Genomic DNA, 15,410 nt, shown 5'->3' with positions numbered 1-15,410 from the left:
CGAAAAGGAAAGAAGAAGGGAAATTTGATAGAATACTCCATAAAGTTGATGGACTGATGGGGCGCCAGGCTGCTGCTCCTAATCAAGATCGACAACTGCCCACACATACACGTCCTCTGTGGAGATCGGGCTCCCCCGCTGGCAATTTCCGTATCGCTTACAGCGTTAGATGCACTTTTGGCGCCAGGCCACAACAGCCACAGAATAACCAAAAATAAGTGTTAAAAAATTAGAAAATCGTAAAATTTACATAATAACAGATCATATTTCAGTGGAATTAGGCAGAGAAAGACAAAAACAGCAACAGCAACGGCAACGACAACGACAACGACAACGAAAACGACAACAGTTGGAAATGTCAAAAGAACCAGAAAACACATAAAGCTGATCATAAAACAAAGTTGGAAGGTAGAAGGTAGAAGTGGGAATGTATCGTATCTTCGATCCCACAAAATGTTAATGAAAAAAGTCCGATAAAAATCTTGTCGAACATGAATGAGAAAAACGAGGCAGGGGCAGAGGCAGAGACACACACACAAATGCACACACAGGCAACAATCAACACCAAAATTCCCTGGTGCAAGAAGACCCATCGAATGGGGGAAAGAGAGAAAGTCCCATCATACCGTCATCTGTCCGATGGGGGCCGGGGCCCCCGGATACCCTCTGTCGCTGGTGTTAAGAATGAAGATAATACTCGTAACGAGGCTGGCACACGCGCGCCTAAACTCTTCCCGAGTCACCTGCTGTGCGACCCTCCATGGGTAAACAATGGTCTCTGCGTCTGCCTCTGCCCCGCCCCGCCCCGCAGGCGCCTGGCCCGAACCGCATTATGAACCGCATGGCATAGCCGCAGATGATTAGAAATGGTAAACAAACATTCAAATCGTGTAGAATTTTATGGTCCTCCATTTCGAAACGTGCGCACATTGTTAATCATCTGGAACTGGCCATAAAGCTGCCTTCATTGGCCATTATTAATTTAGTTGAAATTATTATTAATTTTGCACCATAAATCTACACGCTTGAAGATGTTGGGGTCTCTGCATGAATCGAACCCCTTTGTGGTTCGTGTGGGTAATTAGCTTTGAGTGCTTTGGGATTAGGCGTTCATTTGCTTGGTCAATCATAAACTAGTGGCGACTGATTTTTATTCAGATTTCTACTCAATGCTGGAGGTTAAACAGCTGGGAAATTATGTTAATAAGCGACATGGAGCGGGTAACTAAATAATACCTGGGCCGTAGTGTCTGCTAGGATACCCTGCACTCGATGGATGTGCACTTGCAACTCTCTAGATCTATCTAGACCTCTCCAAATACCCAATTATGAATAGGTGCCATCGACCCGAAAGAAATGGTCTTCCCTGTGTGGCCATCCCAGTCCTAGCCCACCGGAAATTTAAAAGTTCTCTCACGCGCACTTCTCCTGAGCGGCCTACCGATAATTGGCCGCCAATTCAATTACCAACATACTTCATTCCCCGCTCGCTGGAGCTGTATCTGTAGCTGCAGCTGGAGCTGGAGCTGGATGAGAGGGGTCCGTCCGCGAATGTGCAATTGCCTTGTAATTTGCCACAATTATTCATATTAAAAATGAGTTAAGCGGTGCCTTGGATGGCAAGTGGTGGAAGAAGTAAGTAATTTTCACGCGTAGGTAACATTAAACGATGTTGGTGCCTGGTCAACGGTCCCAGTCCCAGTCCCAGTCCCAAGGAGCGCGGATGGGGAGGAGGTAATAATCGCCGACACATAAATATTACAAGCATCTGACAACTGAAAATTATCTCCTTCACTCACGAGCCATTTAAATCAATTTTACACTTCGGATTTCACAGGCGGCCCACAAGGATACGGATACGATATGGGTCTCGTGTCGAGCGAGGCGACTGGGGACTGGGGGACTGGGGGGACTGGAAACTGAAAATTGAAATTTATTGAAAAAATGATGACAAACGAACGAAAATAAGCGAATGCGGCAGCTGCAAGGTGGTCCCGGGGGTGTGACGTGAGAAGCTGAAGCTGAAATTTAAGGCCAGCACTTTTGAATATATATACATATATGTTTATGGTCAAGATACAGGCTGATTAGGGTTGTCAGGTGGTAAAATTCTGTACTGAATGCGAATTGTGCAATCCAATAAATATTTTCTAAACATTATCTCAGATATTCTGTTCCAGAGAGAGATGTCCCCACTTTGCAGGGATCTTTCAGGGATACATATCTGTTTGGATAGGATCGACAACCCTGGACATGCCTCACATTTCGTTGTGGTGTCATAAACGTCGTCCTCCCCGTGGCCCATTCCCATGACCAGCCCCATCCCTGCCCCATTTTGCGAAAACGTTTAAACCAACAATTACGCGAGCATAAATCAAACAGTCGAGTAGAGTGTCGAGGAGCCAGGCGGGCGGTCCGGTCCGGTCCGGTCCGATCCAGGCTCTCGGGTCTCCGTCTCCTCCCTTCTGGGTTAGGTTCGGGCGTCGCTGTCGCGTGCAGAGACCCGCTGCTGACGATGAGAAGGTGTCTGGCTGGAATGCCGACACCATCTGCTGTCACAAGCGGCAACGCCTTGGCCCGGCCGCCAATCCCGGCCTGGACTTGGACTGGCCGAGCGGCCGGCTCATCTTCCCCTTTGGTTTCAAGTGTCAATAAATAATAGCGCGCCCAGCCCCCAATGCCTGCTGATGCCGCATCACGCGGATGGTGGTGCGGAATTCGCTGATCTCGTTCTGATCGCTGCCCTCAGATTAGATTTTGATTTGCAATCTCCTCCTTCCAGAGTTTGCTGAGAGCCCGGTCCGGTCCGGTCCAGTCCGGTTCCTGCTGCGAATATTTAAATAATTTTCATATTAATTAACAGTTAAAAACAATTTTCACTTGCATTTGGGTACGCTCTTTGTATATCAACGCACTGGGACATCCCCAAGGAGTTGGCATATTGAATGGTAAGGATCAGAGAGTGCTAATGCCCCTACTTCAATTGGATTGTGGGGATTCCGTGCCACCATTCCATCTGGGGGCCAATTTAATCATCGCTGACACTTATAAATAACCAATTTCCTCTCGCTACCAGAATTGGTGTCGAGAGGCGAAAGGAAACCCACACACGGAGGAGATTTCGCTTCGAATTGGAACCGTTGAATAAATCAATGCCACAAAGACACACAAAAATTGAATTGTGTGCAACGCTTGGGGCACTTGACCATTGGCCCGCCCCGTCCGACACAGCAACGGTCTCCACCCCGCCCCAACCCCCGGCAATCGAACTCCCGCTTGGTCCAGGACGAAGCGTCTGCCAAAGGTGTTAATATTCAATTAAAATTCTAGGCACACAAGTCGAATGGCCAATAAATTAGCGGCCAACAAGCGCGGGATGCCAATTTCAATTTGTTTTCGTATCACTCTGGACTCGGGTTCGTAGTCGGAGTCGGAGTCGAAGTAGGAGTCCGGGAGTTGCGGAGTCTCGAGAGCAGCCAGAGAGGAGTCTGGGACGTGTGGTCCAGCTTGCTGGAGTATTTATTCAGCCGCGCAGGTGGCAAGAGGTTGGTTGGTGTTGCAGATTTGTTTGCCTTGGTGACCCTAGGAGCCAGAGCCTGAGCCAATGAAGAGCTTTCGCCTGTGTCCTGGGTGTGGGAAAGCCTCCAATATAAACTAATCAGATCGGAAACGGAGACTCCTGGCCGAGGTATCCATATCGAGCCATCGTCTCAATCATTGGCTATTCCCCAGACCGAGGTATCGTGCTTCGCTCCGCATGGGATCTTGTAATCGATGTTGTACTTGGACATTTCTGCTTACACCAATGCTCGACATGATATCGCTTTAATGGTTCCACAGACGACCGATTGACTCCGCGACAGCAGCTGGAGGAAGGGGGCCGGAGGAGTAGAAGTAGAAGCTGATCCAAGTCGAAGACTTGTAGCTACAACAGTGAGATATTTATCGCCCCAGATTGAGATGAGGTGGGGAGACGAGACGGGACGGGACGGGACGGGACGGGACGGGACGAGACGAGACCCATGGGGTCGAGTGCGCGCTCATTTGTTGTGATTGCTCGCTGGCATTCCTGATCTTCCTCCGTTTCAAAAGGTGTCCACTGCATGCGGTCCGGGACCGTAGTGCCAATTGGCATTGTGGGGGGATCTATCTCGAATCGATTGGGGTCCGTTGATATATGATCACTGATTGAGCTTTAGCCACAATTAGATGCGATTGTTTCCGATCTGTGGAAAGCCAGCATTTGGGGGAAGCCTCAGAGGCTTCAATGAAGTTAACATTCTCATTATTTATGTACAAGTGCACAAGTCTCGTTGCGGCGACGCGTGTGGGTGCCCCGGATAGCTGCCAGGAGGGGGAGTTCCATTAGAGACATTAAAATAATTTCAAAAGACATAAATTTTGAATTATGGCCACACAACGTGGACACGGACATGATCGTGTGCATGTGGTCCCGGCACGATGCTGGCAAAAATATTTTAAATCAATTTTGCTGCCTGCCTTGTCTAGTCCTCAGATGTGCTGTGCTAGAGGGGCACGGGGCTACGACTATGGGAGCTGTGTGCCAAGTGTTTTCACTATAATTACAGGCAATTTAAAACATTCACCGTCGTGCCAGGCGATCCACCTCCTCCTCCTCCTCCGCTCCCACTCCACTCTTCCGCCTGGTGAGATGGCCATTTAAATTGATTTATGAGCGCCTGATCGGGCGCATTTGTCCAGGGGGGGAACGACTAGGCGGGGGCCTAACCATACATCACGGTCTCCTTTTGCGCCCAGTTGATGCTAATTAAATTTGCATAAATGGGCGCACTCATTTGCCATCAGTGGGCGTGGCATAATGGACAGCTGCCACTTCCCATTGTTGCTGGCCATCAGCATCAGGTAGCCGGCAGGATTGTTGATTGCTAAACCCTTGTCAGTGACTGGAAGAGGATGAAGACGAAGACATGGCCCAATTTCACTTTGCCCCTCAAACGGACAAGGCCAAAGGGTCAAGGGGTCAGTAGTAGTGGTTCGGTAGTCCCGAAAAACAATGCAATCTTTAATTGATTCCAGATCTCCCGAACGCAGAACGAATGAAGAGGCATTTGTCAGCGATCTTCGGGTACTTTTGATTGCCACGGAGATGCCTGGGAACTTGTAATTTAATCAGCGTGACATTGTCCCTTCGCAACTATAACAATTGCGTTTTGACGTTGTTAATTCTTTTCTTTGATCCGGACCCATCCTAATTAGGCTACCGATTCAAAGCCTCAAAACTTACCTCAAGTAGAGGGGCACAAAGTGAAGAACAGGAATAGGTCTATGATTTTGTGATCCGATCTTCATAGTAATCTAGGACTTGCTAAAAATCGCTATAAAGCGAGCCAATATTGGAGGCTTCGATCTAGATGCTGATCATAGTATAACCCTGAACAAAATCAGAATACCCTCTGCAAGGGTATAATAATCGAAGCAATAATGGGAAATAACTTTGGACAGAAATTTGCATTGAACGAATCCGCCAACAAATGAGAAACTTTGCTGAAACGAAAGTGTCGATAGGCGGGTCAAAGGATGAGACAGAGAGAGAGAGAGAGAGAGAAATAGCGACAGCGGAATGAAATGTAGAAAGGAAGGAAGTGCCATAAAAATGCAATTTTAGATTCCATCAACTGATAAGAAAAGTTTTTAAATTAGCCACCAAAACGGAATAGCAATACAATACGGTCTGTGTCTGTGTGTGTGTGTGTGTGTGTGTGTGTGTTTGAATATTGCGAATGGAAACTGTAAAGTGAGCAACAGCCAGCAGAAATGTTTGATTAGAAAACCTTCAAACAAGGACACCAGCGGGGAATAAAGAGCGGTAGCACCGTATTCTGAACGGAAAGGCCTAGTCGGCCTACAAATGGCCTGCGTCACGCCAAAATACCGTTAGAAAGTTTGTGCAGTTTGCCCTATGGCCTGGCTGGAAGACTGGTGGACCACCCACCTGCCTGCCCCGGCCCAGGCCCCACCATTTACCTGCCGCCCGGCGGAACAATGCCGGAGGGGGGGAGGAACACGCATACCATACCATCGTGCCATCATACAATACTGTACTGCAGTACCTAAGGAGAGCAAAAGTATCAGTTTCAGTTGGTTTATCAAATGCCAGCCATCGCAAGTGGCACAGATTATGAAAATAATCAAAAAGGATGCCATGCGAAGGGAAAGGAAATACAGGGGGGCAAAGAGTGAAACAAAGTGAATTCTAAATGGAAATGGGAATGGGCATGCGAATGGAAATGTAAATAGAAATGGAAATGCATTGTAGCGCAGACTTTCGGCATCGGCGGAATCTTAAAGTGCAGATCTAGACGGGCAGACGCAGACGAAGACGAAGACGAAGACGCAGACGGACAGGGTAGGGCAGGGCAAAGACAACGCTCAAGTAATTAACGCCCCGATAATGGAAAGCGGAGCAAACTGACAGCCGTATCCTTCTCGAGGCTAGGGCCTAACAGTAGCCGCGTCGACGGCGCCTCGAGGATTTGCGCAAATGTTAATGATGATCTTCCAAGGGATGATGCTCCTGTGTGTGTTGGCTGTGCTTCTGTTGCTGGTTTGCTGTTGTTTCCCTGACCTGTAACCGATCTCATCTGGTGTTAATCCTGAGGGCGGCTCGTTGTTTGTTTTGTTTCGGTAACTGCTGAAGCGATTTTAATTAATGCTAGTTGTTTGTCGGCTGATTAGCTAGTGGAGACCCAAAATGCAGACTTTATATGTTTGCCAAGCCATTTATAAAAAAACCTTCAATCGAAATTGGCATTTGAATAAGTATCTTATTTTAGAACTTATTCAAGGGAGACTGGCAATCCTGCAAACAAAGAACGAAGAACGAAAATTTATATTTGAATAGACATCCAGGATCCAGGATGCAATTTTCAAAACTCAGAGGCGCCATCTCACGGACTTTTGCTCCATGCCCATGCGTATAACATTCTCTTCGTTAATAGGAGATGGAGCAAAATTCCGTGAGATGGCGCTCAGAGTTTGAAATAACGGAGAATGTTATACGCATGTTAATCGCAGTGTTAATGTAGTTCATGTAACTATCAACAGATGGCGCAATAAAACAGTGCAAAATATATAGAGGAATTTTCGGTATTTATCAAAAATGACGTCAAAATAACAGAAAAAGAACGTTGTGCAGGAGGGTGCCGAGGAGGCGGTGCTAGTGCAGCTGTTTTCGTCGACACGTGGCGGAAAAAAGGAAAATTCCTGTGTAGAGTGGACAATGCCGAGGGCGCGCATCCTGGAAGGGGTGGTCAGACGGACAGAGGTCGCCCCCTTCCCTCGGACTCCATACGACGGATCCGAGCTATAATCATGGCCGGAAGCTCAGATTCGATTGGAGACGAGACGACTGGTTGACAGCTAGGACTACGTGTACTGGAGCGACTGGAACACTAGAGGACATTGATCAAGACGGGCCAATCACACAGGCCCCCAGCTACGACAGACTGCCCGAATGTGCCGCTGCCGGTGTCCAGCAAGACGACAAGACCGGTGTGGAACGGCGTGCATCCGGCCTGTAGGCTAGATAATTTTAAGTGGCGGGAATAGTGACATGAACAACGACTGTATACCCGCCTCCAGGCGCTGTAACGAAAAGACAGCCGGCGTATCAGTTCAGCGGACAGTCAGGCGAGGGCAGCGACAAGGCTCTGGTCTGCGATGGTACAACCAACTGTGACAATGGCCACGATGAGGTCGACAGCAGACTTTCAGTGTCACATCAACAAGTTGAGTGGAAAGCCACGATATCTGCCCAAATTCTTAACCAACAATATCCTACTCCACCTTCCCACAGCTTTGCATTGGCCGCCCTGCTCTACGATGGCTGGGAACTGAACCGATGGTGCGAACGATTCGTTCGATATTTTTATTGCAGGGCGGCGCTTGGCCCTGCCTCGGATGTTCTCGCGCACCGAGCCAAAGAATCGAGCTCAGCTTTAATGGCTCCATCGAAGAAAATAAATAAGTAAGCAGTAAGCATAGCTAAAAATGATTCAAAATCTCTGCATACTGAAATGAGAATACATTTCATGCATTGAAATGAAATGAAACAAGAAACAAGTATTGAAAGAAAATATATATTTTCATATTTATTCATGAAATATGAAAAACTCATTCCACACCACCCAAGAGGTCGAGTTTTTGGTGCGTTTTTTTGTAAAGTGGTGTCCCCAATAGGCCTAATCCACTATATTTACTTTCAGGGTGGGGCCCAAAGCACCTTGCGAACTTGTGCAGCAACCGTCTCGTATAAAGGTTCCGTCTGGGTGTCTGGAAGTATCAAGTTATTAACAATAAATGTAACACTAATCGTCGATTTGTACTTTCTTTTTCCAGGTATTCGTCATTTGCATCGCTGGACCTAGGGCTTCCAGCAAACCTTCTGCAGGGGTCGATCTGGTGGAACACCATGGATGAGTCACCCCATCAACAGCGGCCATCGCTGCCTACAAAATCTTTATAAATCCCTATGTAACAGCACTGTACACTAGCAGGAAATAAAATAAAATAAATAAAATAGGGTTCCGCGGAAACGAAAAAAATGTTCAGCCATGTTTTCGATGTTGAACAGCTCTGGTGTTTAATGTTGATGATATTCGGGGACTGTTGGGTGATAATCTGGCAAATTAGCGAAGACGTCCCTCCGATTCGTTAGCGTGAAGCTCGAATCATATAATTTTCTTGAAAATACCTCGAAGGAGGGCGCTTTTGTTTTGCCGAAAAAAATCCTATCCAGATGGGTGAAACCACACAAACCTGGAAAATGCCAATTGCCATTTGAAACGGCTAGCCCATTGGCTGGGCTACCATCGCAGACAGTAGCCATTAGGTTGACTGCTAGGCCCATGCCCATAGTCCTTTGCAGCACGATACTTAAGGCCGCGATTATTTTTTTAAGCCCAGTTTGGAACGGGCACCATCAATCGGAAGTGCTTGAGCTATGGGCACCACACACAATTAAAGGAAACGGAAGCTAGCCCCGTCCATTTTGAAGCCAGCTATTGCTAGCACTTTCCAGCGTGGTGGTCGAGAGCAATGGGATGTGGTTTTCATCGAAGATGAGTACAAATGGCTGACCAGCAATAACCATAAGGTTTGAAAGTAGGTATATTTTTACACGTTCGAGCTCTTCGACGTGCCCTGGTCGCTCTATATGCTCTTTTAATCTCTACAAGGGAACGGTTCAACGGTTGAAGGAAATCACAATTTGTTCGAGGCTACAGTAAGACATAGTGCTGTGACAACGGATTTAAAAGAATTAATATAGTAGGATCTGAAAAGAAAATCCGGTAAATTTAATATAAAACGATAGTATCACGGAACGGTCGTAGACGCACTTAGAAAAGAGGGGGAACGTTGAGTTGTTGCTGCGACCGGCTATATTTATAGCGAGGAGGAACGTTGTGAGTTGCTGCAGCGACTGCAACTCTATATTTATACCCGATACATAGTCAGTATGGCTACATTAAGGGACAATGTGTGCGTGCGGGAGAGACAGAAAACGTGTCTGAACATGTCGTCGGGCGCTGCGTAGCCACTGCAAATTAATTTGATCCTTTTGGCTATAAAAATGATCCGATCTGATCGAGATTCAGCAGTCTCATAGATACGGTCATTCTCTATTATGAATTTGTGGATGCCACAGATTTTCGTCCTTTGTGGGGGCGGAAGTGGGCGGGGCGAAGTTTTGAAATATTCTGTATCCAAAACATCGTTGCTCTAGCTCTTATAGTCTTTGAGCACTAGACGCTAATAGGGACGGACAGACGGACGGACGGATAGCCAGACAGGGCTCAATCGACTCGGCTATTGATGCTGATCAAGAATATATATACTTTATGGGGTCGGAAACGATTCCTTCTGGACGTTATACACATCCTTTTTCACTACAAATCTAATATACCGCAATACTCATTTTGAGTATCGGGTATAAAAATCCGATAGCGATTAAGTCTTGCTCGCAGACGGACTTAAAAACGAGCTATGCCATTCGCTACAAAGAGCTACGCTACCCCAAATGCCATTTCCCTACTTTTTCAACATCCTTGAGACATTACATTGGACTTTTCAGCGAAACAATGCCCCAATACGGCTATAGTGGTCAAGAAGTGGACTGAAGTCCAAAATGTTACATTACTGGAGTGGTCACCTTACTCTCTAGATCTAAATAATATATAGAACGTATGGGGATGGTTTTGCGTAAAGTGTATGAATCCGGAACACAATTGAAACATGCCATCAAAAGCGCCTGGAGCGAAATATCACTGGGCTATCTGAAGTCCCTGTATGATTCAATGCCAATTCGAATTTACGCTGTCATTTCAATAGAGGTGGCTACATTCATTACTTAATGTTTAATGCTTAAAAGGTTTACCCTTCATAAAATATCACTTTAATAAGATTCTGAAAAACTTTGTCAACTTTTTTTAGGTTCAAAAACAAAATAAAATATAAAAAAAACCTTTTGATTTCGAACTCAAATTTTTAATTTTTTTGGTAATGGTATCTTGACTATTGGTTATGAATTAGTGGACTGTATAATCGTTTATATCTTGAGCTTATTTATTTTATTGATTATTTAATATTGGTGGTTATTTTACAAGTATATTACAAGAACAGCGGGGGGATCGTTTCTGCGGCGGTACAAAGTATGCGTGCGGGTGGTTTCGTCTAGAAATTTCTACTGACTCAACTCCGCGAAAAGAAGTCGAGCTAAAAGGGAATTGGAAGATCAGGCGATGCGACGGTCCAATGCCAAACGGTACACATCGTTGTGTGCGTGTGCAGCTGCGTGTGAGAACATTACAGCTATGTTTTGGACACGAACAAAACAACAACACAGCTATGCGGGTAAAAATAGTTACTTAGGCGGTGTACTACAATCATGAGCGTGTAAATAGGTCAATCGCAATATACATAATTGAATTGAAAACTACGAGGCTCATTTCTCACCAACTATTAAAAATATATATTTTCCTAAATTCATTTGTGTCCTGATTTCTAAAAAGAAATTTCTCATAAAAAATTCATTGAGTCTATTCTATTGATCGGCAGTGTAAGATGCTAAATGTAAAGAGCCCTGTAGCTTGGGGGAAATTCACTCGGGGAATAGGATATCTTCTCGGCAGACCATAATTCATGTACAACGGTGCGTCCTAACAGCACTGGGGGGTGGAAGAAGAAAAAATAAACGCGCCACCTATAGGTGAAAGATCGTATCTGAGAAAAGAGTAATGAAAGTTGGCAGTTGAAGGGTCGAGAAGGGGAAAATAGGGTCCGAGTGTCGAGGCAGAATGGCGCTCGCTCTTTTTCGTCTTGGACACTGAGCCAACTGGTAGCTTCTAGCGAAGCTCAGAAATTAGGTACGTTGATCAACCTAGCGGTTTGAAGTGAAGTGTGAAGAGTAAAATAACATTTTTGCTTAGATTCGGAAACGTGCGCGACCTTGCTAGAAAGAGAAAAAAAGCAGTCAGCAGAGAAATTCAGCTGCTAAATTGGGGCCAGATCCGCGGGTAAGTGGAGGAGAGCTTGCAGTACAGATAGCAGTCGGAACTTTTGCTCTCCCTTAGGTTTGGCACCCGAGCCTCAGTTCAATCTCAAGGCAAAAAGAGCGCCGCTTCAACATAATATCACCTGGCAAGGGGAATGCTTAGCAGAGGGGAACCATAAACGAGGGGAACCTAGAGGCAATAATAATTCGACCAAGGCTGGCCTAACGAGCTGAAAAAAGAGATAGTTGCCGTTGGAAAGCAGCGGGTCGTGGATTCGCGAGCGGATCAAAAGAAAAAGAAAAGCAATTTTCGATAAAATTTTTTTTTGTAAACGGATGAACCATTCGTCTATCGGTGCTATCCCCTAAGACTCAGAGGGTCTCAGTGCCTTTTTGTCATAGAACTCCAGTGTTTAAATCGAAACGTTTCATCAAGGTGGCAAACTGAAAATCCAGAGCGGGATCGGCTCAAATTTTCGGTCGGACGCATGGTAGAGTAAGTGCTAGTAACGTATTTAAGTTCTAGCTATTAATGAATAAATTTAAATTGTCTCCTTAAACGTTGATCTTGATTTCCGATACCCAGCCCCTGTAGTAGCGAGCCCTAAAAAAAAGGGGTCATGAAGTATAGAGGAAGATGGCAGATTATGACCAAGGAAGGGTGGGCGTGGTCCTTCATTCCAGCTGAGGACGACCTTTAATCCGTTCGTTGCATATGTGTGCATATGTGTAAGTGAAGTCTAATGGCCAAAAGTTTTGTTTCTCTCCGGTTCTGTAATTGTACTTGTCTTGCATGCTCTTTTAATATACAAAAATATCGTAGGTATCAGAATAGACAAATAAACAGAACACCACCCTTTTGCCGACGAGACAGTAGCCGGAATGATAGCGTGCTGGTCGACCTCTGATGAAAACATCAGTCCTACTAATCGTTGTCCACTACATAAAAACAAAAAACTCGAAAAGGTACTTATATTATTATATTAAAGTTTATGCATCAGGACAGTGAGTAAGTAATATTTTAAAATTAATGCGTGCTCTGCGCGTACGCTCCGCTCCACCCACATTTTTTTCGCCCATCATTTCGCCGTCATTTTTCTACTGGAGGGATCCTAAGCTACGTTTCCTTATTATAATTAAGATTTTGACCTTTCCTTGTTCTCTAGATTTAAGCATTGACTTTGCAGTTTTAGGTTAAGGGCGAGGGGGGAAAGGCTACATGTTTTTAATTTGTTATTATACGGCCCGAGGGGTATCTAAGCCCCACGTAGCCTTTTATTTTCACGGCAGACGCCACTGACTTTTCAGGGTCGGTAAACCAACAACAACGACGCAGCAGCGGCAAACGAGAGACGACGAAAACGCCGAGAACCGTAAGTCAGCAAGCAACAAAACAACGGCAATGAAAATAACGAAACGACGAGAACCGCAAGCCGACAGCATCGACGCAGCAGCGGCAGAAGAGAAACGACGAGAACCGCAAGCCAACAGCAACGACGCGCCAGTAGCACTGGGCACTGCCTCCAGCGGTAGTCGCCTTCTGCTGTTGCTCTTGTTTGCAGAGGCTGCCAATGCTGCCCGGCTGCTGGGATGGAATGATAACATGTTCCAGGATGCGAAAACTCTGATTATCGGTGGTCGATTTCTGTTGGGATAGATACTATAGATAGATAGATGCGATCTTGTGAATTTCAAGTTTAATTGCATTTATTGCATATTGCTGGTACCTCGGGATGAGATGCTATATTCGCTTCCATGGGAACGATCAGCTGCGACGCGGTGCCAGATTGTGTCTGCACCACCACACTCGGTTTGGCTGCGGGCGATTGTTGATATTTGTCCTCCTGTGCCGCCATATGCTGGGGGTAATAATGCTCTTCTTGTTGTGGTGACGGGTACATCTCCATATCTATCTTGCCGACACTGGGCGGCACGCCCACTCCTGCATCCACCCAGATTGGCACCTCGGAAGTTGTTCCCTTGCTGGAATTCCCCTTTAATACGGTTGACGACATGGATACTATCTGGGCCGCGATGCCAGACAGTACCTGAACAATGTCCAACAAACTTTCGACGGGAATCATCACCATCAAACTGACGCTGGATTGCCCAGGGTTGGCTGCGGCCGTCAGTAGGGCCAACTGCTCCAACTGTGCTGCTGTCAGATTGGAGCAATCAAAGCTATCATCAGCATTGGCCGTCTGCTGGCAACCGACTTCTGGCTTTTGCTGCAGAGTCAAATTTTCGCACTTCGGCAGAGAATTTATACATTCCAGTATAGATTCTTTTGTAATAATGTTCTTCTCCCCTTCCAATTCTCCAATTTTATATACATTTTGGCCGACCGGGGGGGGACCACAATTAAAATTAATATTGAACGACATTTTTACTTCTTCTTCTTCTTCATTCACTTTAACCACTCACATTTGACAAACGAGAAGTCTGTACCAAACCGTACCGTTATGTTTTCGCATATTTGCTTTGCTTTATTGCATGCACACATACATACTGGACAAAAAACAATCCCAGCAGTACTGGGAACTAGTTCGGAGGTGGTGATATCACCACTCCCTAACAGACCAGGGGTACTTTCTTTACTAACCCTTAACAATGCTTTTCATCATTTCCATTTTTACCCGCAATGTCCTACGACATGGGGACCAGTGACACCACATCGTTCACCCCCGAACTAGTGATATGGGTACTCGTCTAGTAGCTAGTGAAATGAGTACCCATGTAGTAGCTAGTGAAATGGGTACCCATGAAGTAGGTTATCAATCTTCATTTAATTTCATATTTAAATTTTTATTTTATTATATACATATTTCATTTAAGTTTTTAAATTTACTAATTAAGGTCTGCTGTTCGCGGTGGTACTGTTTTTGAAAAAACGTTTTTTTTGCAGCTGTAGGGCTTTCCTAATCTGGACTTCAGCTGATCCAGTCCCCGTACCTACAGTTATGGCATCTATAAATATAAAATACATATATAATAGGAATACAAAAAAACCAAAAGCATATAAGCTTACCAATCAAAACTCTAAAGAAGTTCTTTAAATTTTTCAGTGTCACTTTCCATTTGTTTCATTTTCGTCGATTGTCTCTCCTATTTCGCGGCGTTCAACTTTTTCTATTTCACTGCACGACACTGTTTCTCCGCTAGCACGATTATGTTTGGCTGCATATTTGTCTTATATTTCTTTTTTGAGCCTACGCAACTGCCGTTTGCTATACATTTGCTTTGAATAACTGTTTAAAATTGAATAATTATAATCACTTGGACAGCCGCACTGATTTGCACAAACGCCAAACGCAAAGAACATTCTAGCAATGAAATTACCGAAAACAGAAAAGGGAAAGGAGAAGAGCAGATCAGCATCATTTTTAGCTACCTGCTCTCTTCATTTTCCTCTCATGCTTTTTCGTTTTTTCGTCTACTGGTGAGACGTTGCATCCCAACCGAACTAGTTCGGTGGCTGGTGCGCGGTGGGTTGTAGAGTATACAGAGCAACATTTTTTGTCTCTTCTTTGAGTGGTTCGGCGTTCGTTTACCATAGGGTTAGTCCGGAAAGTACCCATGTAGGAACCAGCCAAATCAGTAGTTCGGGCATGGTCAATCGCCACCGCCAGTACTAGAGGGATACGTGATGCTTTTTAGTTGTATGTGTTCGCCTTAAAAAACTGAGGCGGCGATTACGAAAAAAGGGAAAACAACAGAAAACAGAAGAAACAGAACAGCCTGATACTTTGAATATATTTTCTTAATTCAATATTATATTGAATTATGTATTGTATATGCAAATATTGTATAGTAATAAATAGTAATATATTATAAAAAATAGTAAAATACCCAAAAATATAAAAAATCTTCAAAGTGC

At 45.1% G+C, this 15,410-nt stretch overlaps 2 protein-coding genes across 4 annotated transcripts; one reads left to right on the top strand and one right to left on the bottom strand.

Moving 5' to 3' along the window:
• Positions 1-7,191: 7,191 nt before the first annotated feature.
• Positions 7,192-8,585, top strand: LOC26534378 (uncharacterized). Of its 3 annotated transcripts, none has more exons than XR_004468860.1 (4): positions 7,192-7,769; positions 7,838-8,187; positions 8,247-8,298; positions 8,380-8,585. XR_004468860.1 is itself a non-coding variant. In XM_033378594.1 (4 exons), the coding sequence occupies exons 1-4, from the start codon at positions 7,702-7,704 to the stop codon at positions 8,458-8,460; spliced, it is 372 nt and encodes a 123-aa protein (XP_033234485.1). In that variant the 5' UTR covers positions 7,192-7,701; the 3' UTR covers positions 8,461-8,585. The 3 variants fall into 3 exon arrangements, 1 of the variants encoding a protein (XP_033234485.1); XM_033378594.1 differs by having other exon boundaries at positions 7,838-8,008; XR_004468859.1 differs by having other exon boundaries at positions 8,247-8,585.
• Positions 8,586-12,579: 3,994 nt separating this feature from the next.
• On the bottom strand, positions 12,580-15,282 carry LOC117183683 (uncharacterized). The gene is made up of 3 exons (XM_033378423.1): positions 14,562-15,282; positions 13,245-14,500; positions 12,580-13,193 (listed from the first exon to the last, which is right to left on the bottom strand). Exons 2-3 carry the CDS (start codon positions 13,915-13,917, stop codon positions 13,162-13,164), a joined length of 705 nt encoding a protein of 234 aa, XP_033234314.1. The 5' UTR covers positions 13,918-14,500; positions 14,562-15,282; the 3' UTR covers positions 12,580-13,161.
• Between the last annotated feature and the right edge of the window lie 128 nt (positions 15,283-15,410).

Source organism: Drosophila pseudoobscura, chromosome 3, assembly GCF_009870125.1.
Source record: "Drosophila pseudoobscura strain MV-25-SWS-2005 chromosome 3, UCI_Dpse_MV25, whole genome shotgun sequence".
NCBI classification, from domain to species: domain Eukaryota; kingdom Metazoa; phylum Arthropoda; class Insecta; order Diptera; family Drosophilidae; genus Drosophila; species Drosophila pseudoobscura.
The sequence above is the reverse complement of the archived record's forward strand: the minus strand, read 5'-3'. Positions and strand labels throughout refer to the sequence as shown.